Source organism: Enhydra lutris, unplaced genomic scaffold (genome assembly GCF_002288905.1).
Source record: "Enhydra lutris kenyoni isolate GAN:26980312 unplaced genomic scaffold, ASM228890v2 scaffoldscaffold44, whole genome shotgun sequence".
Taxonomy (NCBI): domain Eukaryota; kingdom Metazoa; phylum Chordata; class Mammalia; order Carnivora; family Mustelidae; genus Enhydra; species Enhydra lutris.
This window is the reverse complement of record NW_019154128.1, coordinates 988665-1014028: the sequence shown is the minus strand read 5'-3', so window position 1 is coordinate 1014028 and position 25364 is coordinate 988665. Positions and strand designations below refer to the sequence as shown.

The 25364-nt window shown below is 37.8% G+C and overlaps 1 protein-coding gene across 5 annotated transcripts in view; it reads left to right on the top strand.

Annotated features, from left to right (window-relative positions):
- The window catches only part of LOC111155879 (coiled-coil domain containing 138), a 107572-nt gene extending 82676 nt beyond the window's left edge, over window positions 1-24896 (top strand). For 4 of the 5 annotated variants that reach the window (XM_022516328.1, XM_022516330.1, XM_022516329.1 and 1 more), the window contains exons 14-15: window positions 22387-22525; window positions 24368-24896. In XM_022516328.1, the coding sequence (XP_022372036.1) occupies window positions 22387-22525; window positions 24368-24533 (305 nt within the window). In that variant the 3' untranslated portion in view covers window positions 24534-24896. The remainder of the gene's footprint in view (window positions 1-22386; window positions 22526-24367) is intronic. The other variant, XM_022516331.1, reaches the window with a different exon arrangement.
- Window positions 24897-25364: the final 468 nt, after the last annotated feature.

Genomic DNA, 25364 nt, shown 5'->3' with positions numbered 1-25364 from the left:
GGGGAACCCTCTTACACTGTTGGTGGGAATGCAAGTTGGTGCAGCCACTTTGGAAAACAGTGTGGAGATTCCTTAAGAGGTTAAAAATAGAGCTTCCCTGTGACCCTGCAATTGCACTAATGGGTATTTACCCCACAGATACAGATGTAGTGAAAAGAAGGGAAAGAAGGGCCATCTGTACCCCAATGTTCATAGCAGCAATAGCCACAGTTGCCAAACTGTGGAAAGAACCAAGATGCCCTTCAACGGACGAATGGATAAAGAAGATGTGGTCCATATATACTATGGAGTATTATGCCTCCATCAGAAAGGATGAATACCCAACTTTTGTATCAAAATGGACAGGACTGGAAGAGATTATGCTGAGTGAAATAAATCAAGCAGAGAGAGTCAATTATAATATGGTTTTGCTTACTTGCGGAGCATAAGGAATAACACGGAGGACATGGGGAGATGGAGAGGAGAAGGGAGTTGGGGGAAATTGGAGGGGGAGATGAACCATGAGAGACTGTGGACTCTGAAAAACAATCTGAGGGTTTTGGAAAGGCCGGGGCGGTGGGGGGGGGGGAGGTTGGGTGAGCCTGGTGGTGGGTATTATAGAGGGCACGTATTGCTTGGAGCACTGGGTATGGTGCATAAACAATGAATTCTGGAACACTGAAAAGAAATTAAAAAAAAAAATCCTTTATTCTTACAGTTTGTAACTGCAGAGGGGCATTCCATGCTGCAGGGCCACATAGGGGGAAGCACGAGGGTCAGTCAGCAGGGGAGCTGAGAGCAGGAACCTTTCTTGTGGTTTCCATGGGAAGGTATGGGAAAGGCAGAATAAACAGACTAATTTGAAACATTTCAGTGGGTATTAAGGCACAAGGACGGGTACCTGACCTGGGAGTGATTTCCCCTGTCTGAAATCTCCCTCTGCTTCCTTTTTATAAGGACACTTGAGATTGTGTTTAGGCCCACCTGGATGATCCACGATAATCTCTCCATCTCAAGATTCTTACTTTAGTGACATCTGCAAAGTGTTTGTCATGCGATAACATTCACAAGTGCTAGTGGTTAGGATGTAGACATCTTTTGAAGGGCTGCTATTTAGCCTACCATAGAATTCTTTCCTTTTTTCCATCATTAGTTTGAGACTTTTGTTGGTACCAGTTTGCATGTATACTTGTTTCATTCATGCTGATTCATTGTACAGATACAAGCATCTGACTATTTTATTATGTCTTATAATACAGTTTCAAGCACTGACTTATTGAAATAGTACACTATTATAAATTAGTTTTTCTTTTTTCTTTTCCTTTGTATTTTAAAGGAAATGTTGAAAATGTTTTATAAAATGTTTTGTTGTTAAAAAAATGGCATGAGTCACTGAGTTAGGAACTGCTCCTCTAGTCCAGCTGCTTATTTTGCATATATAGGCATACCTCTGGGAGATTGTAGGCTGGCTTCCAGCCTACTGCAGAAAAGTGAATATTGCAATAAAGTGAGTCATATGAATTTTTTGGTTTCCCAGTGTTTACAATATACTGTTGTCTTTTAAGTGTGCAGTAGCATTATAGCTTTAAAAACCCTATGTACATACCTTAATTAAAAAAAATACTTTATTGCTAAAAACTGCTAACCATCATATAAGCTTTCAATAGGTTGTAATATTTTTTTTTTTAGATTTTATTTATTTATTTGAGAGAGAGAGAAAGAGAGAGAGAGCATGAGAAGGGGGAGGGTCAGAGGGAGAAGCAGACTCCCCGCCGAGCAGGGAGCCTGATGCGGGACTCGATCCCAGGACTCTAGGGTCATGACCTGAGCCGAAGGCAGTCACTTAACCAACTGAGCCACCCAGGTTCCCTGGTTGTAATATTTTTGCTGGTGGAGGGTCTTGATGGCTGCAGACTGATCAGAGTGGTAGTTCCTGAAGATTGGGGTGGCTGAGGCTAATGTCTTAAGACAAGTTTGCCACATTGATTAACTCTTCCCTTCATGAACAATTTCTTTGTAGAGTTTGATACTGCTTGATAGCATTTTAACCACAGCAGAGCTTCTTTCAAAATTGGAGTCAATCCTCTCAAACCCTGCTGCTTTATCAACTAAGTTTATGTGATATTCTAAATCTTTCGTTGTCATTTCAACAATCTTTACAGCATCTTCACCAGGACTAGATTCCATCTCAGGAAACTACCTTCTTCACTCGTCCATAAGAAGCAACGCCTTATCTATTCAAGTTTTATCATGAGATTGCAACAATTCAGTCACATCTTCAGGCTCAACTTCTAATTGTAGTTCTCTTGCTATTTACACCACCTCTGCAGTTATATCATTCACTGAAATCCTGAACCTCTTCCCTGAAAGTTGTCCAAGAGGGTTGGAATCAACTTCTTCCAAATTCCTGTTGATATCGTATCTCTTGAATCATGAATGGTCTTAATGGTATCTAGAATGGTGAATCCTTTCCAGGTGGTTTTCAGTTGACTTTGCTCAGGTCCATCAGAGGAATCATCATCTGTGGCAGCTATAACCTTACAAAATGTATTTCTTAAATAATAAGACCTGAAAGTCAAAATTACTTCTTGATTCATGGGCTGCTGAATGGTGGTTGTGTTAGCAGACATGAAAATAGCATTAATCTTCATATTCCCATCAGAGCTGTTGGGTGACCAGGTGCATTGTCAATGACCAGTAATATTTTGAAAGGAGTTTTCTGAGTAGTAGGTCTCAATAGTGGGCTTAAAATATTCAGTGAACCATGTTGTCAATAGATGTGCTGTCATCCAGGCTTTGTTGTTCCACTGACAGAGCACAGGCTGAGTAGATTTAGCATGATTCTTAAAGGCCCTAGGATTTTCAGAATGTTAAATGAGCATTGGCCTCAACTTAAAGTCACCAGCTACATCAGCCCCTAACAAGAGAGTCAGCATATCCTTTGAAGCTTTGAAGCTATGCATTGACCTCTCTCTAGCTATGATGTCCTGGATGGCATCTTCTTCCAACAGAAGTTGTTTCATCTACATTGAAAATCTTTTATTTAGTGTAACCACCTTCATTATCTTACTTAGATCTTCTGGATAATTTGTTACAGCTTCTACCTCAGCATTTGCTGCTTCACCTTGCATTTCTATGTTATGGAGATGGCTTCTTTCCTTAAATGTCATAAACCATCCTCTGCTAGCTTCAGACTTTTCTTCTACAGCTTCCTCACCTCTCTTAGCCTTCATACAATTGAAAGGAGGTCCTTGCTGTGATTTAGACTTTGACTTAAGGGACTGTTGTGGCTGGTTTGATGATCTATCCAGGCTGTTTTGTTATCTTAGCATTCATGTACTCACTGGAGTAGCATTTTTAATTTCCTTCAAGAACTTTTCTTTTGTATTCACAGCTTGGCTAACTGTTTGGTGCAAGATGTTTAGCTTTTGACATATCTTGGCTTTGGACATGCCTTTACAGTATGCTCTTCCTTTTACTTGGGCATGTAGAGGCCACTGTAGGGTTATTAATTGGCCTAATTTCAGTAGTGTTGTGTGAGAGAGTAGGGAGGCCTGAGGAAACAGACACAGAGTGGGGGAATGGCTGTTTGGTGGAGCAGTCAGAACACACAGAGCATTTATCAGTTAAGTTCACCATCTTATACATTGGTGTGGTTTTGTGGCACCCCAAAACAATTAAAATAGTAATATCAAAGATCACTGATCACAGATCATTTAACAAATATAGTAATAGTAAAAAATCATAATAAAATATTGAAAGAATTACCAAAATGTGACACAGACATATGAAGTGAACAAATGCTTTTGGAGAGATGGCACTGATAGACTTGCTTAAAGGGGGTTGCCACAAACCTTCAATTAGTAAAACAAAAACAAAAATCCACAATACCAGTGAAATAAATGAAGTGAATAAAACATGGTATGCCTGTAGATAAATGGCTACCTGACGCTCTGAGAAATTAAGTGACTTGTTTAATGTCACATGGCTATGGCCAAGGTGGTGATTAGGAATAAATTAGTCTTTCAGAAAAAGAGAAGCTTCCCTTGGACTTAGGACCCTAGAATTGAGAGATTCCAGAGCAGAAAGTAGTGTCAGCACTCACTGTGTCCCAGGGATTAAAACAGAAAGAAAAGTGGGGATAGTAGGGGGAAGCTTTAGAATTCTTTCAGGAATGAGCAAGTAGAGGAAAGAACAGGGATTTGAGCAGACTAGGAACTCTGTTTGGGTTTGTCTTACTCCAAAAAGAGCCTTTGTCCCTGGACTGACACTTCTCACCTCAGGCCCCTGATAAACTCCATCATCTTTCAAGAAATGGGAAATCTTTTTTTTTTTTTTAAGATTTTATTTATTTATTTGACAGATAGAGATCACATGTAGGCAGAGAGGCAGGCAGAGAGAGAGAGGAGGAGGCAGGTTCCCTGCTGAGCAGAGAGCCCGATGTGGGGCTCGATCCCAGGACACTGGTACCATGACCTGAGCCGAAGGCAGAGGCTTTAACCCACTGAGCCACCCAGGCACCCCAAGAAATGGGAAATCTTAAGTGTGTTTTATAGCCCACCTTGTTCCATAAAGGAATGAAGGTAGACTTGGAAAAAACTAAGGAGGGGAATTTGTGTAGAGTTGGGTGTTTTCAAAAAATTACCTGTGGATATCCTTCTTACTGTTGTTTTTGTTTCCTTTTTAGGAATTTATTGACCTTTATTCAGTGGAAGGCTGGGCAGCTGATGTTTTTTGGTTGACATTGACTGTTGCCATATTATAACTTTTGAAGATTTAATTTATTTTAGAGAGAGAGAGAAAGAGTATGCGAGTAGGAGGAGGAGTAGAATGGGAGGGAGAGGAAGGGGGAAAGAATCCCAAGCAGACTCCACACTGAGCATGGAGTCTGATGTAGAGCTTAATCTCAGGACCCTAAGATCATGACCTGAGATGAAATCAAGAGCTGGATGCTTAACCAACTGAGCCACCCAGGTGACCCAGCCATGTTATAACTTTTGAACCATCAGAACTGGAAATTAAAAAGCCTTACTATGCAAAAGTTATATATTTTGTCCCATGTAATAACATGTTAATATGTATATCTGAGAGCTGAGAGTTTGCTTTTAAGATAATTTTATTCTGATTATCACTTTACCTTAGAATTATGAAAAGATTAAAATAGCTGCTATTTGGAAAATAGGGACTTAGATTCTTAGCATAAAAACTACATAAAGTACTCTAGTCAGTTACCAACAGGTTGATGTTTAACATAGGCAGGATAATCATTACCAAAGATTGTACTGAGTTGCTGATAGCATATACTTTTTAGAAACAAACAGCTGCTTTCAAAATATTGGCAGATCTTAGATAGATAATTCTCTTGTGAGATTTAAGTGATTGACTTTTAATTAATAAGAATGTGTTTATTTTCTTAAGTTGCTTGCCAATATAGTATTTTGTCAAATATTAGTATAACGTTGATAGAGGCAGTTCTTATGTCACTTTCCCCTTACTACTGAAAATAATCTATAACTGAGATTGATTGTGTCTTCAGGTAATCCTTTAAAATTGAAGATTTAAATACCTTCCACTAAGCTATGAACTACAAAATTACATAAAATATTATGACTCAAGAAAGCATTGAAAAAAATTGTTTTCAGGAGATAATTTAGCCCCTTGTGGCAAACCTTATGCGCTGGCTGCCCCATCACCATTCCAATCCCTTTCTCTTTTGCCTACTCAGCCCTCTCATTGGCAGGAATGGCCACATGCGTGACACACGTGTGGCCAGTGAGGGGGATATTGGAAGTCCACTGAGAGTTTCTAGGAAACTATATTTTGGCTTTCTGATAAGAGGGAACAGATGATTGGCACTGTCCCTACACTACACCCTTCTTTTTGCCTTGTCCTCTAGAGCCTTTTGACCATGAATTATAACGTGAAGAAACAGAGCCTGAAATGAAGAATTTGGGTTTCTGATGGCATTGTCTTGCACGTGAACCAGTTCTAGGGAGTGCCTACCTCTTAAGAGAGAAATAATCTGTTTGATTAAGCCACTAAAAATTCTGTTTTCTTTAAAGTCTTTATTTGGAAGGTAGAGGTTTATTATTTTAAAATTCAAGTGGAGACAGACATCAGCAAGGTGGTAGACTAGGATGCTCCAGGCCTTCATTCCTTCACAGAAATATCAAATTAACAACTACAGACTGACTAAAACTTTATAGGAGCTCTGAAAACTATAAAAGAGTCAAAGATCTGTAGCAGTCAACCTAATGTATATTCAAAAAAAGCCATATTCAAAACATTAGGAAATTTTGTCCTCTTTTTTTTTAAGATTTTTTTTATTGATTTATTTGACAGAGATCACAAGTAGGCAGAGAGGCAGGTGGGTGTGGGGGGGGATGCTCCCCGCTGAGCAGAGAGCCAGTTGTGGGGCTCGATCCCAGGACCCTGAGATCATGACCTGAGCCGAAGGCAGAGGCTTAACCCACTGAGCGATTCAGGCGCCCCTTTTGTTGCCTTTTTATTGCCTTTACACCACCCCACTGCTGGTGTAGTACAGGGCAGATGGGAGGAAGTAGCTCAATTCATTTCTCTTTCCCTCATACAGAAAAGACAGAGTGAACTAGTTTGAAATATTCTGGCCTTTCTGGGTGGTCCAAAGGATTGGGTTCTCTCTTTGCCTGACTCAGAGCATGGTCTAGGACATTTATAAATAGTTTGGATCTCAGACTGAAGGCTGAGAAGGGCAGTGGTAGGCACCAGGGCACTTGAAAGCTGCAGGGTACTGTAGACATGCAGATGCCTGGGATAAGAAATTATGGACAGACTAGTATAGTACAACATCTGAGGTGTGGAGAATAAGCTGGGGTGAGACTCTGGGAAATTAAAATATTTAAAAGCAGCCAGGGGAAATTGGAAAAAGAAAAATCACACTCAAGGTGCCTGGGTGGCTCAGTCAGTTAAGCATCAGACTCTTGATTTCATCTCAGGTCATGATCTCATGATCCTGGGATTGAGCCCCACATTGGGCTCTGTGCTGAGCATGGCATCTGCTTCTCCCTTTCCCTCTGTTCCTCCCACCACTCATGCTCGCTCACTCTCTATCTCTTGTTCTCAAATAAAATCTTTTAAAAAAAGAAAAAGCACACTTATAGACCCTGATAGGACTTACACCTAAAAAAGACCTGAGAAGACCCTAGGCCTATACTTAGCATTATTCCCAAGGGTCCAGGGGACTGCTAATTAATGAAGAAGATCTTCCATACTAGTTTGCAAAGACTAGGAAAGGTGGCCATTTTTCAAATGATAGGTTTTCAGCAAAAAAATTACAAGACATACAAAGAAACAGGGAACATGGCCTATTAAAAAAAAAAAATAAATCTTGAGAAAATATCCCCAAAGAAGCATGCAAAGAAACTCACTCAGGAAAGACTTTAAAGCAACTGTCTTAAATATACTCAAGGGCTAAAAGAAAACACAAAGAACCAAAAGAAGTCAGGAAAACTGTGTATGAAAAAGTGAGAATTTCAACAAAGTGCTGGAATTTAATAAAAAGGAACCAAATAGAAATTCTTGAGCTGAAAAATACAGTGACTGAACCAAAAAACACTAGAGAGTTTCAACAGCAGATTTAAACAAGCACAAGAAAGAATCAGTGAACTTAAAGACAGGGCATTTTAAGTTACAGAGACTGAGGAGCAAAAAGAAGGAAACATGAAGAAAAGAGAACAGAGCCTAAGGGACTTATAGGACATCATGAGGCTGGTCAATATACATATCATGGTAGTCCCAGAAGAAGAGAGAGAAGGGGGCAGAATAATCTGCCCCTTCAATAATCTATATGAAAAAATAATGGCTGAAAACTTACCAAATGTGAGGAAAGACATAGTTTTACAAATCTTAAGAAGCTCACTGAATTCCAAAGCTTCACTGAACTTCAGAAAAACCCCAAAAGCTCACAGTGAAGACACATGATAATAAAACTGTCAGAAGTCAAAGAAAGAATCTTGAAAGAAGCATGGAAAAATGTGGTATGTACATAAGATTGAATATCATTCAGCCTTAAAAAGGAAGGAAATTTTGACACCTGCTACAGGTGGTGGATGAACCTGGAGGACATTATGCTAAGTGAAATTAGCCAGACACAAAAAGACAAGTTTTATATGATTCCACTTACACAAGATACTAAAATAGTCAAATCTATAAAGAGAGAAAGTAGAATGTTGGTTGCCAGGAGCTGGGGGACAGATGAAAGTGGGTGTTAGTGTTTATTGGGTACAGTTCATTTTAGAGAAGATGGAAAATTTCTAGAGATGGATGGTTGCACAACAATGTGAATGTACTTAATACTAACTGTAACTTAATAATGATTAAAATGTAAGTTTTTTGCATATTTAACTACAACTTAGAAATTAAATAAAAAAAACTTAGAACTTAAAAAAATATGAGACTAAGGATAAATGTAAAAGTGTGGGTTTTTTTAAACATCACCATGCAAACTATCGTTTAGAAATGACCATTATTGGGGTGCCTGGGTGGCTCAGTGGGTTTAAGCCTCTACCTTCGGCTCAGGTCATGATCCCAGGGTCCTGGGATCAAGCCCCGCATTGGGCTCTCTGCTCAGCAGGGAGCCTACTTCCCCCCCCCGCCCCCGGCCTGCCTCTCTGCCTACTTGTGATCTCTGTCAAATAAATTAAAAAAAAGAAAAAAGACCATTATTAAATGTTATTTCAGATACCTTTCTGTAGTTGTGTACATATGAAAATATTGATGAATGGATAAACAGATGAAAATACTTTTACAGAAATGATATTGTTATACATGAACTTAATGAAATCTTTTTTTTTCAAGTTTTTATTAAAATTTCAGTTAGCTTACTGAAATCTATTTAACAGGAAAAATGAAATGGGTTTGAGTTATAAATATTTTATATCACAAATTCTTTCTGTTAAGAAAAAGTAAAAAGCATTGAGTCTCTCTTTTTCTTTTTTCAATTGTAAAATAATATAACAAAATTTACCTTAGTAGTCATTTTAAAAAATTAATTAACTAGTTAATTAGTTAATTTAGAGAGAGAGAGTAAGCAAGCAGGGGGAGGGCCAAAGGGAGAGAGAGAGGCAGGAAATCCAAAGCAAACTCCATGCTGAGCATGGAGCCTGATTCTGGGCTTGATCCCTGACCCAAGAGATCATGACCTGAGTCAAAACCACAAGTCAGACACTCAACCAGCTGAACCACCCAGGCGGCCCTACTATATTAGTCATTTTAGTGTATCCTATCTTTTAAATACTGTTTTCAGTTTTAGACATTTATTGACTCCTAGCTAGGAAAGATGAAGACAGCAGCACTAGTGAACTTTCCAACTCCCCTTCCTTGTCTTCCTGACTTTTTAGTTGTTTTTTGTTTTTTTTTTTTTACATCATCACAGTTTATATTTTTCATTCTGTTCTGTGACCATAATTTGCAATGTGCTTCATGTTGATTTTCTTACTACTTTGCTTTATATTAGTCTTACATCAGTTTATATTCAGTGCTCAGGAATAGCTCTTTTACCATAACTTCTACATTTCTGTGTTCTTATTTTTGAATAATCTCTTAATTGTTCCCTCTCCCATGTGAGTCCCAAACCCCTCCTCCCCAGTTAAGGAAGTGCTGAGTATAGAGATATAAAGCTTGCTTTTTTTGTTCAAAAATTTGCAAACTGTGCTTTTACTGTTATGGAGAAGTGAAAAGACTGTCTGATTTTTTTCCCCTGTTAGTGATAATTTATTTTTTTGCTTAGGGGGCTAATTACTATTTTATCTTTGAAGTTTAGGGTATATCTTGCTATTGAATGTTCTGAGGCAAATTTTCCTGGGTCCCTATTGTGCTTTTTCAATCTGCAGATCTACTTCTTTGTTCATTTACCATTTCATACATCAATTGACCCCTTGAACAACACAGGTTTGAACTGTGCCTACATGGATTCTACATGGATTGTTTTTTCTTTCTGTAAATATATTACAGTACTGTGGATATATTTTGTCTTCCTATGGTTTTCTTTCTTTCTTTTCAAATTTTTACTTAAACTCTAGTTAGTTAATATGTAGTGTAATATTGGTTTCAGGAGTAGATTTTAGTGATTTGTGACTTAAACAAAACACCCAGTACTCGTCACAACAAGTGCCCTCCTTAATATCCATCACTGTTTGGCCTATTCTCCACCTGCCTCCCCTCCATCGACCCTCAGTTTATTATTTTTCATTAAGAGTCTCTTATGGTTTGTTTCCCACCCTCTTTTCTCCCCCTCCCCATATATTCATCTGTTTTATCTCTTAAATTCCACATATGAGTGAAATCATATGGTATTTGTCTTTCTCTGACTTATTTCACTTAGCGTAATATATTCTGGGACTTTATGAAGATAAAAAGCTTTTGCACAGTGAAGGAAACAATCAACAAAACTAAAAGGCAGCCTAAGAATGGGAGAAAATATCTGCAAATGGTATTATCAGGTAAAGGACTAGTACCCAAGACCTATAAAGAACTTCTCAAACTCAATACCCCAAACACAAATAATCCAGTTAAGAAATGGGCAGAGGACATGAACATTTTCCCAAAGAAGACATACACGGCTAACAGACACATGAAAAGATGCTCAGCGTAACTCATTATCAGGGAAATACAAATCAAAACCACAAGGAGATACCTCATACCTGTCAGAATGGCTAAAATCAACAACAGAGGAAACAATGAGTGTTGGTGAGGATATGGAGAAAGGGGTACCCTCTTACACTATTGGTGGGAATGCAATCTGGTGCAGCCACTCTGGAAAACAGTGTGGAGGTTCCTCAACAAGTTAAAAAGAGACTACCTTACAACCTAGTAATTGCACTACTAGGTATTTACCCAAAGGATACAAAAATACAGATTCGAGGGGTATATGCACCCCAATCTTCATAGCAGCACTATCAGTAATAGCCCATATATCCATATAGGCTATATGTGCATATATAGATGCACACACACAATGGAATATTACTCAGCCATCAACAAGAATGAAGTCTTGCCATTTCCAACAACGTGGATGGAGCTAGAATGTATTGGAGTATGTATTAGAATGTAATGGAGATATGTCTTGAAAGATGTTGCTGTGGCCGATGTTGAAGAGATTACTGCCTATGTTCTTCTCTAGGATTTTGATAGATTCCTGTCTCACATTGAGGTCTTTTTTCCATTTCGAGTTTATCTTTGTGTATGGTGTAAGAGAATGGTCGAGTTTCTTCTACACATAGCTGTCCAATATTCCCAGCACCATTTATTGAAGAGACTGTCTTTTTTCCACTGTATATTTTTTCCTGCTTTGTCGAAGGTTATTTGACCATAGTGTTGAAGGTCCATATCTGGGCTCTCTACTCTGTTCCACTGATCTATGTGTCTGTTTTTGTGCCAGTACCATGCTGTCTTGGTGATCCCTGCTTTGTAGTAAAGCTTGAAATCAAGCAACCTGATGCCCCCAGTTTTGTTTTTCTTTTTCAACATTTTCTTAACAATTTGGGGTCTCTTCTGGTTCCATACAAATTTTAGGATTGTTTGTTCCAGCTCTTTGAAAAATGCCAGTGGAATTTTGATTGGGATGGCATTGAAAGTATAGATAGCTCTAGGCAGTATAGACATTTCAACAGTTTATTCTTCTGATCCATGAGTATAAAATGCCCTTCTTTTTGTGTCTTCTTCAGTTTCTTTCATGAGTTTTCTGTAGTTCCTCGAGTACAGATCCTTTACCTCTTTGATTAGGTTTATTTCCAGGTATCTGATGGTTCTTGTTGCTATAGTAAATGGAATCAATTCTCTAATTTCCCTGTGTTTTCATTGTTAGTGTGTAAGAAGGCAACTGATTTCTGTACATTGATTTTGTATCCTGCCACATTACTGAATTGCTGTAATGAATGCTAGTAACTGAATTGAATGAGTTTTAGTAGTTTGGGGGTGTAGTCTTTTGGATTTTCCCAAAAGCCCAAATAAACTTTCCCATATAAACCCAAATAAAACTTTCCCATATAAAGTATCATGTCATCTGTGAAGAGAGAAAGTTTGACTTCTTCATTGCCAATTTGATACCTTTTATTTCTCTTTGTTGTCTGATCGCTGTTGCTAGGACTTCTAATACTATGTTGAACAAGAGTGGTGAGAGTGGGCATCCTTGTTGTGTTTCTGATCTCAAAGGGAAGGCTGTCAGCTTTTCCCCATTGAGGATGATATTTGCTGTGGGTTTTTCATAGATAGGTTTTATGAAGTTGAGGAATGTTCCCTCTATTCCTATACTTTGAAGCGTTTTAATCAGGAACGGATAATGTATCTTGTCAAATGCTTTTTCTGCATCATTTGAGAGAACCATGTGGTTCTTCTCTCTTCTTTTATTGATTTGTTCTATCACATTGATTTGCAAATGTTGAACCACCCCTGCATTCCATGGATAAATTCCACCTGGTCATGGTGGATAATCTCTTTAATGTACTGTTGGATCCTATTAGCTAGGATCTTGTTGAGAATTTTAGCATCCATTTTCATCAGGAATGTTGGTCTGAAATTCTCCTTTTTGATGGGGTCTTGCCAGGTTTGGGGATCAGGGTAATGCTGGTTTCATAGAAAGAGTCTGGAAGTTTTCTTTCTGTTTCTTTTTTTTGAAACAGCTTCAGGAGAATAGGTATTATTTCTTCTTTGAGTGTTTCGTAGAATTCTCCAGGTCCTGGGCTCTTGTTTTTTTGGGAGGTTTTTGATCACTGCTTCAATCTCATTACTAGATATTGGTCTCTTTAGGTTGCCAGTTTCTTCCTGGTTCAGTTTTGGAAGTTTATATGTTCCAGGAATGCATCCATTTCATCTAGGTTGCTTAACTTATTGGCATATAACTGTTGATAATAATTTCTTATGATTGTTTCTGTTTCCTTGGTGTTAGTCATGATCTCTTTCTTTTCATTCATAATTTTATTAATTTGGGTCCTCTCTCTTTTCTTTTGATTAGTTTGGCCAGTGGTTTATTGATTTTATTGATTCTTTCAAAAAACCAGCTTCTAGTTTTGTTGATGTGTTCTGCTGTATCTCTAGTTTCTATCTCATTGATCTCTGCTCTAATCTTGATTATTTCCCTTCTTGTGTGTGGGGTTGGCTTATTTTGTTGTTGATTTTCTGGTTCTTCAAGGTATAAAGAGAGCTAGTGTATTCTGGATTTTTCAGGTTTTTTGAGGGAGGCTTGGATGCTATGTATTTCCCACACAGGGCCGCCTTTGCTGTATCCCATAGGTTTTCGACCAATGTGTCTTCATTCTCATTGGTTTCCATGAATTGTTTAAGTTCTTATTTGATTTCCTGGTTGATCCAAACGTTCTTAAGCAGGGTGGCCTTTAGCTTCCAAGTATTCGAATTCCTTCCAAACTTTTTTTTGTGGTTGAGGTCCAGTTTCAAAACATTGTGGTCTAAGAATATGCAGGGAATAATATCAATCTTTTGGTATCAGTTGAACCCTGATTTGTGACCCAGTATGTGGTCTGTTCTGGAGAAGGCTCCATGTACACTCAAGAAGAATGAGTATTCTGTTGTTTTAGGGTGGAATGTTCTGTATATATCTATGAGGTCCATCTGGTCCAATGTGTCATTCAATGCTTTTATTTCTCTATTGATATTCTGCTTGGATGATCTGTCTGTTACTTAGAGTGGTGTGTTAAGATCCCCTACTATTAATGTATTCGTATCAGTATGACTCTTTATCTTAACAGTTGGCTTATGTAGTTGGCTGCTCCTGTATTGGGGGCATAAATACTTAAAATTGTTAGATCTTCTTGGTGAATAGGTCCTTTAAGAATGATGTCGTGTCCTTCTTTATCTCTGACTGCAGCCTTTGGTTTAAAATCTAATTTATCTGATGTGAGAATCGCTACCTCAGCTTTCTTTTGAGGCCCATTGGCATGAAAGATAGTTCTCCATCCCTTCACTTTCAGTCTGGATGCATCTTTACATTCCAAATGTGTCTCTTGTAGACATCATATGGACAGGTCCTATTATTTTATCCAGTCCACAACCCTGTGCCATTTTATGAGAGCATTTAGGCCTTTCACGTTAAGAGTGATTATTGAAAGTAAGTTTTTATTGACATCATGTTGCCTGTGAAGTCCTTGTTTCTATATATTGTCTCTGTAAATTTCTGTTCTCTGTCACTCTTGTGTTCTTTCTTCTTTTATAGAACCCCCCTTAATATTTCTTGTAGTGCCGGCTTGGTGGTCACATACTCTTTTAAACCTTGCCAGTCTTGGAAGCTCTTTATCTCTCCATTCATTTTGAGCGTCAGCCTTGCTGTATAAAGAATCCTTGGCTGCATGTTCTTCTCATTTAGTGCCCTGAATATGTCTTGCCAGCCCTTTCTGGCTTGCCAGGTTTCTGTGGACAGGTCTGACGTTATTCAGATGGACCTTCCTCTGTACGTAAGCTCTCTCTTTCCCCTAGCTGCCCTTAGGACCTCTTGTCTAAAATTATGATTCATGAATTTCACAATTAAATGTCTGGAGGTCTTTCTAGAGTTGTTGATCTTGGGAGGTGTCCTTTCTGCTTCTAGGACTTGAACATTTGTTCCATTCCCCAGATTGGGGAAATTTTCATCTAGAATTTGTTCAACTCTTATCTTCTAGTCTTCTCTCTTTCTCCACCCCCTCAGGGATCCCAATAATTCTGTCGTTGGAATGTTGGAACATTTCATGGCATCTTTTATTTCCCTAATTCTGTTTTCATGGCTTCTAGGCTATTTCTTCTATGCCTCCTCCTGATCCTTTTTCTCTATCCGTTTGTCCTCTAGATCACTAATTCTGTCTTCTGCTTAGGTTACCGGAACTGTTGGGGTATTTAGATTAGATTGGCTCTCATTGATAGCATTTTTAACTTCTGCCAAATTGGCTCTCACTTCCACCCTTAGAGATTCTGTGCTGTCACTAATGGTTTTTTCCAACCTAGCCATTGCCTGGATAATCGTTACCCTGAGTTCCCTTTCTGACATACTGTTTATGTCCATATCCAGTAGTTCTGATGGAGAGGGCACAGTCTCTGAATTTTTCCTCTGTTAGGTGTTCTTCCTCCTAGTCATTTTGGTGAGAGGTGGTTGAGGGGATGTATAGCTGAATATATCAACCACAATCCAGGCAAGGTGCACCCTGGAAGGCTTTGGAGCAATCATAAGTTAGAGAAAAGAAAGAAAAAAGAAAAAAGAGAGATTGAAAAGAGAAGACTCAGCCAGAATGAACCCCAAAAGTAAGATTTATAAGGTATACAAACAAAAATGGACAAACAAAAAGACCGACAAAAGTAAATGACAAGAAAATAAAATAACCCAGTCAAAATGAACCCTAAGGATAAGATTTATATAATACCAGAACAAAAACAAATACACAGAAACACTGACAGAAGAAAAAGATGGGTGTTTATAAATCCTCGATGTGGTTATTTTGATTCTTGATATCTTTGTTAAGGGACTCAACTTTCCAGAGATAAAGGGAGATTAAAACTGGTTTATATATAGGGGTAGTATTGATTAGGAAAAGAGGATTACCTTGAAGCTTATATCTATAGGTATATTTTAAAAAGTAGAAAAAGAAAACACAGGTATATGTGTGAAAAAAGTTCAAGTTATAAAGTTATTATGGAATATGTTAAACCTCTAGTTGTAATGGTAAGTTAAAAATTTTAAAAAAACAAGAGTAGTGAGAATGAATTAAAAATAAAAGTTGTATCTATGAAATATACAGGTTTTAGGGCAATACTGGGAGCTTAATATATTGTTTTCCCCAGATGTTGAGGTTTTACACTTTTATGGGGACCCTGTGGTGGTTGTGTCCTCTCCCTCTCTTGGCTGGCTTTCTTGGGGAGGGGCTTGCCGCATTGTTTTTCAATCAAACTTGCTTGGGTTGAGTCCTCCTGCCCCCTGTCAAGGGGCTGGGCTCTGTGGAAACCGGTTTTTCAGGCTTTTGTTCTCTGGAGGTTTTGTTCTTTGGCTGCTTTTTGTGGCTTTTGGGGGGTTTAGTGGAAAGCAAACTGTGCCCAGACCTCCACCTCAGAAAGAAGCCTCAGTCCACTCTGGGTGGTCCAGAACACACAGACTCCCCCTCTGCAAACTCCGCTGAACCATGCACATCTCCAGCCCCAGTCTCAGGGGTCGCCCAAAGCGCCCACTTGTCTCTGCAGCCCCATGCCACTAAAACCACAAGCAATATTGGTCCAGGGAGCCTGCTTCCGGTGGTTGCCTTTGCATGGACTGCTGTCTGGGGTCCAGACCTCGCAGTTGCGCAGGTCGCCAAGGGACCCCAACCAGAGATCACGCTGAGTTCCTTCAGGCACATGCTGGGAGCATCCAGACCCATGGCTGGGCCTAGAGACCTCCAGCTAGCGCCTGCATGGAGCTCTCTCAGGTATGGGCGTGAAGTGTGGTTCAAACTCCAGTCATGCAGTACATGCAAAGCGCAAAAGGCTATAGCTCTAGAAAATGCAGGCTGGTGCCCACACCAGACTCCCTCATGTGAGGGCAGGAGTGCGCCCAGCCAAGCTGTGGTGCAAGCCGTGCAACAGTGGGGCTCCGCTGCACTCTTTCTGGCATGGGTGGTCGCCAGCAGTGGCCGTCCCAGATCTGTGGGCTTAGGTCCGTGCCCATGACCGCCCAATTCCACCAGTTGCCCCTTAAGATCTTTTGCTCTTTTTGAGTGCTTTTAACCAGACTCCAAGTTAATGCGGGTCCCCAATCTCAGGGCACTCTCGTATTGGGGTATTACTTTCCAGTGGGTTGCTTCTGGTGGCTCCCTTCCCCTTCTGTTCATCTTCTGATATCAGTCCGAACATTCCCACTATGTTTTACCTCTCCACTGGTGACTTCTGCCCCCTTAGAGATCCAGAAGTGTATAATCCTACATCTCAGGCTGATTTCATGAGTATTCAGAGTGTTCTGGTAGATATTTTGCTCACTTTAGGGGGACTGGTTGAAACAGGGTCTCCTACCTCTCTGCCATCCTGCCTCTCCCTCTATACACAGATTTTTGACTGTGTAGGGTTGGGAGGGGTCAGCACCCATAAACCCTGTGTTGTTCAAGCGTAAACTGCAATATATATTATTTTATTAACTTGATATCAAGAATACAAATTATTCTTTTTTGGATCTTTTTTTGATAGTCTTCCATATCTTGGTTTCTTTCTGATTATTTCTTTACAGCATTTTCATTGGTATGATTTAGGATTATCTCAAATTTTTATGATAGTAATCAAATTTTCAGCTATATTATTTCAGTTTTGTGATTTATCAGGGTTTTTTGTTTGTTTGTTTGCTTAAGTAGGCTCCATACCCAGCGTGGAGCCCAGTGTGGGGCTTGAACTCACAACCCTGAGATCAAGTTAGATACTTAATCAACTGAGATAGGCACCCCTAAATATACATTTTTTAATGGTGGTTTTTAAATTCTGTCTTTTTAAAATCTTTTTGTTGATCATCTTTTCTTATTTTATTGGCTAGCCATGTTTTTATTAGGTTAATATATAATTCAAAAGTCTTATGGAAATCTGTTCTGTTTTTTGAGTTGTGTTTTCTTTTATATTTTATTGTCTTGTGCATTGCCATAATCCTTTCTTATTGATTGATTGACTGATTGATTGATTGATTTATGTAATATGTATGCCACATTGCCATGCTGTTTCTACTCTTGTTTTTAGTTGGACCTCCTTGTCCACACTTTCAGTGTGTCCTCATAGAAAGCATGGGGCACTCTCTTCTTACTACCATAGCCAAGTCCAGTTTTCTTTTCTCCCTTCCAAGCTACAATTTAAAAGCCATTTTCCTTAATATATATGTTTTTTTCAGTGCCCCATGGGTGTATTAATAACATGCTGTTAGATTCTCAGGACTGTTCTTACTTCTGAGATTTGACTAAATATCTTGTTTGGTTCATTTCACCTAATTAGGAAAGTTGGCGGTATGAGTACCCTGTTCCCACAGAGAAATTCTTTTGACTTTAGATTGGCTTCTACACTACACCGCAGTCTGTACTCATGAACATTATTTTCAGATAGACCCCTGGCAGCCAGCCCCTTTCTCTGTTTTCCAGTCAGAAGATTGAAAAGGTAACAACAGCTGTTTAGTTTGTTCTTCTTCAGGTTTGGGGGCTGTTAGTAAGAATTCCTAAGGTTTTGTCAACCCTAGTATATGATATGGAAGATATTAAGGAGGGCTAGGACCCTGGCCACATTTCTGACTCTTCCTACTCTATAAGTTTGTTTATATCCTAGAACATTTTTTAAGGTTTGTGACTTCAAGTTCTGCCCCTTTTTTGGTTGTTGTAGGTGAGGGTTTTGGGGGGTTTTTTTGGCCTTAAAGTTTTAATCCTTATGAGTAAGTATTAGGGGAGAGAAATTTTATCAACCATTTTTATCTTTCCATTTTAATATAGGAATCAGTGAATTAGTGAAGAATGTAGGAATCATGCTAAGTAATTTATCCTGTGTTACATGAATTTTAGAAGTCATCTGGCTTATTGGGCCTTCAATTCCCCCCCCACTTTTGTACTAGCCATCTTTATTCAAATTGAAGTTCTTCTAAGCGTAAAAGATGTATTTGAACATCGGAGTAAAGAAAAAAATGTTAAAACTGCAGTGTTTCTGTCTTAGAGTTAAACCTAACACAATGCATATAAGAATATCAGAATTTTCTTTCTTTTTATGTCTTTCTCATAGATTTAAAAGTATGGTTGGAAATCAAACCAGTGAATCTATTTTACTTCTAAAAGACCTTTATAAGCTTCACATTTTAAATGTGCTGATATATTAAAGTATTTGGATGGTCTTGGCTCTTTTCCATTATACAGGTCATACAAGGAAGTTCACTTTTTTTTTTTTTTAAAGATTTTATTTATTTATTTGACAGAGAGATCACAAGTAGGCAGAGAGGCAGGCAGAGAGAGAGGGAAGCAGGCTCCCTGCTGAGCAGAGAGCCCGATGAGGGGCTCGGTCCCAGGACCCTGAGATCATGACCTGAGCTGGAGGCAGAGGCTTTAACCTACTGAGCCACCCAGGTGCCCCAGGAAGTTCACTTTTATTTGCAGTATTTACTTGGGGCTTTGGGTGGTAATAACCCTTAAATTTGTGTGCTTTGTTCAGTCCAAGTCTTGATATACATATAAAGTATAATAAAATAAAGGAAGATATACTCTCTCTCAAGCCACTTTATATTGCTAATGCTGGGGTTGGGGCACCTATGCCCCATGCAGTTGAAAATCTGCATATAATCTTTGACTCCCCAAAAACTTAACTACTAACAGCCTACTATTGAGGCCTTTCTGATAACATGAGCAGTTGATTAACACATATTTTTTATGTTATATGTATTATTTTATGTTACATATATTATTTTTATGTCATGTATTATATGCTATATTCTTACAACAAAGCTAAAGAACATCAGGTGAACATCATAAGGAATAAAAAATACATCTACAATACTCTACTGTATTTATTGAGGAAAAAATTGTGTATACGTGGGCCTATGTAGTTCAAACTCAAATTGTTCAAGGGTCAACTGTACAAAAAAAAATTGTAACTTTTTTTTTTTTAAAGATTTTATTTATTTATTTGACAGAGAGAGATCACAAGTAGAGAGGCAGGCAGAGAGAGAGAGATAGAGAGGGGGGAGCAGGCTCCCTGCCGAGCAGAGAGCCCTATGCGGGACTCGATCCCAGGACCCTGAGATCATGACCTGAGCCGAAGGCAGCGGCTTAACCCACTGAGCCACCCAGGCTCCCCAAACATTGTAACTTTTTAATGTGGTTTTTAGGTTTTTAAATTGAGAACATATTGTAGATCAATATTATAGATTGTCGGTATATTAAGAACCCTCAGTGGACTTTCTGGTAGTGACTTACATGATTGTTCTTTATCTGCTGATTTAAAATCTGTTAGCCATATAATATAGTTACCTTTCTTGTTCAGAGTTGACATAAATCATATGTGTCAGGATCTGAAAAAAGAAGACTGACGGTTTTAATGAAGCAGCTTGAAATTTCAGTCAGTCCATTTCTAATGATATCTGGCTCCATTGGTTAAGCCTCTGATTCTTGATCTCAGGGTTGTTGGGCTCCATGCAGGGTGTGGAGCTTACTTTAAAAAAGTACTAATAAATGTTCTTTGTAGATTATATGTGCTATATTTGTACCCTACATTTTCATTCTCTAAGAAGATTCTGTAACTGAGATACATACATGCGCACACACACACACACACACACACACACACACACACACACACACACGACTTTTGGTGAACTAAGTGTAGTCCGTACTTGGGTTAGACTGCTGTGGGGCGGCAAGTATTACATTTTTCCTCCTACTTTTTACTACTTGGTAAAATGCAGAGGACAGGTGACCATTGCCCTTGCGTTCCACTGCTAGCATGTACCACCTTTCATTTTCTGCTACCACAACATTGCTCTGACTTTACTAGTGTGGATTTTGTTGGTTTCATTATTGAATAGTTTATTTTACTCAGTAAAGACAGTCTTTTAAGCTGTGCTTATGGATTCAAAAAGAATGATGAATACATAGCTATCATATTTTTATGTCCTTTGTCCTTTTTGTTATTGACTTATTTATCTGTGTGAAATAAAGTCCTGTATTCACTCCTCTGAATTTTACAGAGCCTTTTTACATAGGAATTTAACTACTGTAAAGGCCATAATTTTTTTCTATGATTTTTGCTTCTTTTCAAGTTTCCTAATTACCATTATTAGTGATTTACATCTTACAAAGCACTTTTATGCATTATTGTGTTCAACTCATAACCACTTTAACAGATCTTTTAATTTTAACTATTGCAGATTTTACTGTGGCCCTTATTCTCAAACCTTTGCATACATTTGATTCAGACACATTTTTAGAGGCAAAATTGCCGAATCAAAGAATATACCTGCTTATAAGCCTTTTGATACAAATCTGTCAATTCTAATTATTTTATTCCTACTGAGGTTGAATATTTTTTCTGTATTCCATTGTGATTTCTTGCTTGTGCTCTTTGTTCATTACTAAAAATATTAGGTCCATCTTTTTCTTACTAATTTATAAGAGCTTCTTTTAACATTATCAGTCTTCTAGTAAATATAGTACAAGGGGATTTCCTCTCAGTGTCTCTGCTTCAAGTTTGACATTTCCCTTTTGTTTTGCTTTTGTCTTTTAGAGCTTTTGCCTTTTAAATTTTGTAACCTTTTTAAATAGACAATAAAATTTTATACTTTGTAAAATTTTTCAACCTTTTATGAATCTTTTCACCCTTTGGCTTTTGTCCTTAAAGAGTTATTTCCAGGGACGCCTGGGTGGCTCAGTTGGTTGAGCAGCTGCCTTCGGCTCAGGTCATGATCCCAGCGTCCTGGGATCGAGTCCCACATCGGGCTCCTTGCTCGTCAGGGAACCTGCTTCTCCCTCTGCCTCTGCCTGCCATTCTGTCTGCCTGTGCTCGCTCTCTCCCTCTCTCTCTCCGACAAATAAATAAATAAAATCTTTAAAAAAAAAAAAAAAAAAAAAAAAAGAGTTATTTCCAGAGTCCACAGTCTCTCATGGTTCCTCTCCCCCTCCAATTTCCCCCAATTCACTTTTCCTTTCCTTCTCCTAATGTTCTCCATGTTATTCCTTATGTCCCACAAGTAAGTGAAACCATATGATAATTGACTTTCTCTGCTTGACTTATTTCACCAGCATAATCTCCTCCAGTCCCTTCCATGTTGATACAAAAGTTAGGTATTCATCCTTTCTGATGGCTGAGTAATATCCCATTGTATATATGGACCACATCTTCTTAGAGGGGAGAAGGGTGGGGGGGATGGGTAAGCCTGGTGGTGGGTATTAAGGAGGGCATATATTGCATGGAGCACTGGGTGTGGTACATAAACAATGAATCTTGGAACACCGAAAAAAATAAAATTTTAAAAAACTAAAAAAAATTCTACAAAAATAAAAGTTATTCCCTAGTCATTGATTATGTAAACTGTCATTGACACTTAAATGAAATTCTTAAATGTAAGGTTTTTTAAAAAATTGCTATCCACAAATAAGTCTTATTGCTAATTATTTAAACTCAGCCTATTGTTAGGAATTTTTTGAAGAAATGATCTTTCCCCATTCTTCCAAACATGGGATTTCTGCTAAATACTACCTAGTGGAAGTTGGATATTAGGGGAAATAGTCTTATCTTTGGTTTGCATTGTTCAACAAGAGCCAGTGGAGATTTTAATTTTTCAAATGAAGGTATTTTTGCTCAAAATTTAAGTATGAAAAGAATGAAAATCCAAATTAGTATTTATGAATACCTCACATAGTTCTGGTTTGTTATCAGTTTCCTTTTAGCTACACCCTAACAGCGAAGCACTGGTGATTTGTTTTGCAGAATCCTTGCAGCCTTTCCTGGAAGCCTGTAGCAACACTTTATTTTTTCGTACTTGTTCTGTGCTACTTCGAACCCCAAAACTTGATCTTCAAATACTAGAAAAGCTCAGTATTATTCTGCAGAAACTTTCCAAAATAAAGTAAGAATTTTTTTATTTCCTAAGATTTTTTTTTTGAAAGATCTCTTATTGCAATCATTTAGGCCTTTCTGAATCCTATACTTACTCAACTTTGTTTATTAAGTCACAGGTTCCAGTAAATGTAGAATCTTGAGATTCATGATATATTAATGCATGTCTAAAATACATTCTGAATGGCAAATGAGATTTAGAGCGTTATCTAGGAATGTCTTGTTTCTGTAGTTCATTTCTGCTAAATGAACCTTATATCTAAGGTTATACCACAGAGTATGCAAAAACAAAGAGCAGTTTTTAGCATCCAACTGGCAGTATCAGAGTGAATACTGCCCACTGATCCTCCGTAATACCACAGGTGAAAATTTAAAAAGATATTAAAAGTCTAGTCTATCTGCAGATCCTATTGATGTACTGAACTGAATTTAGGGAATGAGAATGAAGCAAGCAGGAGAGATTTAAAATGGTAACTGGTAACTGGTTTTATTTTAGGAAATAACCATGGGCTTGTTATGCCACTAATTGGATTTTATTATAATTCTTTTTGCATTTTTTCTTCTTTTCCTCTGATGCAAACATTGATATAACCAGATATTAAATTATAAATAAAGGACATAGATTTTAAACTTTATTTTCTTAATCTTGGTAGAGTCTCATGTTTCTTTTGAGGCAAATTAAACACCTGTCTCATCTCATGTTTATATCAGTAAAATTTCGGTCTTGGTTTAGCTCCTCTCCCCCTTCCCTTTCCCCTCATGTGTGATTTGCATGGCGTGAACTTTGGTGTTTTACCAGACCTCAGTATACTTGAATAGTAAATACAATACCTCTTAAAATTATTTGTAGATATGTGACAGTGGGTCCATATGTTCTCCTTGCTGCCTAGCATACAATATCACATCACAGTAAATTATTAATTGTCAAATTGTAATCTCATACTCAGCAAGTTTTGGACTGGCATCATTTAAGCTTATCAGTTCATTGTCTTCCTTCACTTGCAGACTGACTGTATCATGGTTGTCTTGATTTGTATTTGGTAAATTCTCAGGAAGACCTGTTATAATTTACCTGTGGTGCCACGAAGCTGCAGTAACATTACTTAGGCTTTGGGTCTTAGCTCTTAATTTGTGGGATTTTTTTTTTTTTAATGTAGTCTCAGAGTTGTTTTTTTTTAATGTACTCCCTTCAGCCAAATCATTTTACTATTGATGTGTGTTATAGCTTACATTCATTTCAGAAGGAGAGCTAGAACAAAGCTCCAGCAAGGGGGTGGGGAATAATGCACAAGAAGGTCTTAAAATAAAGCTTTAATAGCACAGAGATGTGAATCATTTTGCATTAAGTAGGTGGTTACATAAGTTATTTGACAGTCTCTTTCAAGACGTAAATACATGGAGACAAGGAAATAAGAAATATATTTCAGATACATTCTGATTGAAAATCAAATTACTGACTCATTATTGGAAGGAGGATAGTTGAAAAGGTATGTTGGAGCTAAGCCAGAAAGTAACCCAGTACTCTGCTACTTACTTAAAATAAGATGATCAAGTATTTTTCTTTCTAGCTGTGAGGGGGAAAAAATATTCTCAAGCATTTTAATGGTGACTAAGGTGCTGTTTTCAGGATTATAAAGCATATTCTCTTCTTCCTTGAATACTTTGCGACTTTAAACTTATCTCTGAAAATCTGTTTTGTCTTGGCATATTAATCCTTTAGTTAACCTATGTTCTGCTCTGTGTTGGAACCAGTTGCCATTTGCTCACATTTACAAGTAAATGATCTCTCCTTGTCATTTCAGATAAACTCCCTGAGAGTGTGCGCTAAGTTAATGTACTTATTCTCTTACAGGAGTAACAAGAAGCTCTTTGAACTTTTTACTATTCATCTGATGCTTCAAGAATTACAAAGGACAACACATCCAGAGCATGCCTTTCTCTGTATTAACCTAAATTCAACTTTGTTCAATTTGGGTTTGACAAAATGCAACTCCCTGGCCTCCAATGCAAACCATTAGACTGGCTTATTATTATTTTATGTATATGATATGTGTGTTGCTTATTTGTAAGATTGTGAAAATTACCAAAGTAACTAAAAGTCTACCAAGTAAAGTTATCAGTAGCATCATTTATCATGAAAAGTAGATTTTTTTAAACTTTTAAAATGAAATCTATAGAAGCTGTGAAATTTTTGGACTGATTCAGTTCAACTTAGTAAGTACTAAGTTGAACTGAATCAGTAGTAGTACTTAGTAAGTACTACTAATGTAGAAAATGGAATTTCCAGAATTAATGACAGTGGGGTTACTTTTTGTAAGTGGTTTAGGAAAATTTTTAAATTATGTGATTATTTGGAATAAAATTGGTGTTTTTGTGGGAAAGAGGATTAGATCATGTTGTCATTTTTTCTTAATATATTAGTGATTTCCCCTTTCAGAAGCAAAAATCCATAACCTTTAACTTGCCGTCTTCATATCATAACTTTTGTATAGATCCTAGATTCACAAAAAGTGATTTTTTTTATTGTGCTATTCACAGAGTACTTTAAAAAAAGAATTTTTTCTATTTTTATTTTTTCCAAAACAATTATCACCAAAGTATATGTGTACAACAGAAGTTCAAAAAAAAAAAAACAAAAACTGAAAAATAAAAAAATCTTAATCCCAACACCCAGGGATATGTCTTGCTACAGCCAAAGATGAGTGAAGTAGCCACAAGTCTGGGTGAGGCAAAGGTTTGGTGGGACTTTGGGCAAAATACTGCAAAACAAAGAGAAGGAACATGGTCCTAAACACTTATAAAATTATGCTCTGTGACTATATAATCTCATTTCCAGAAACTGGGAGAAA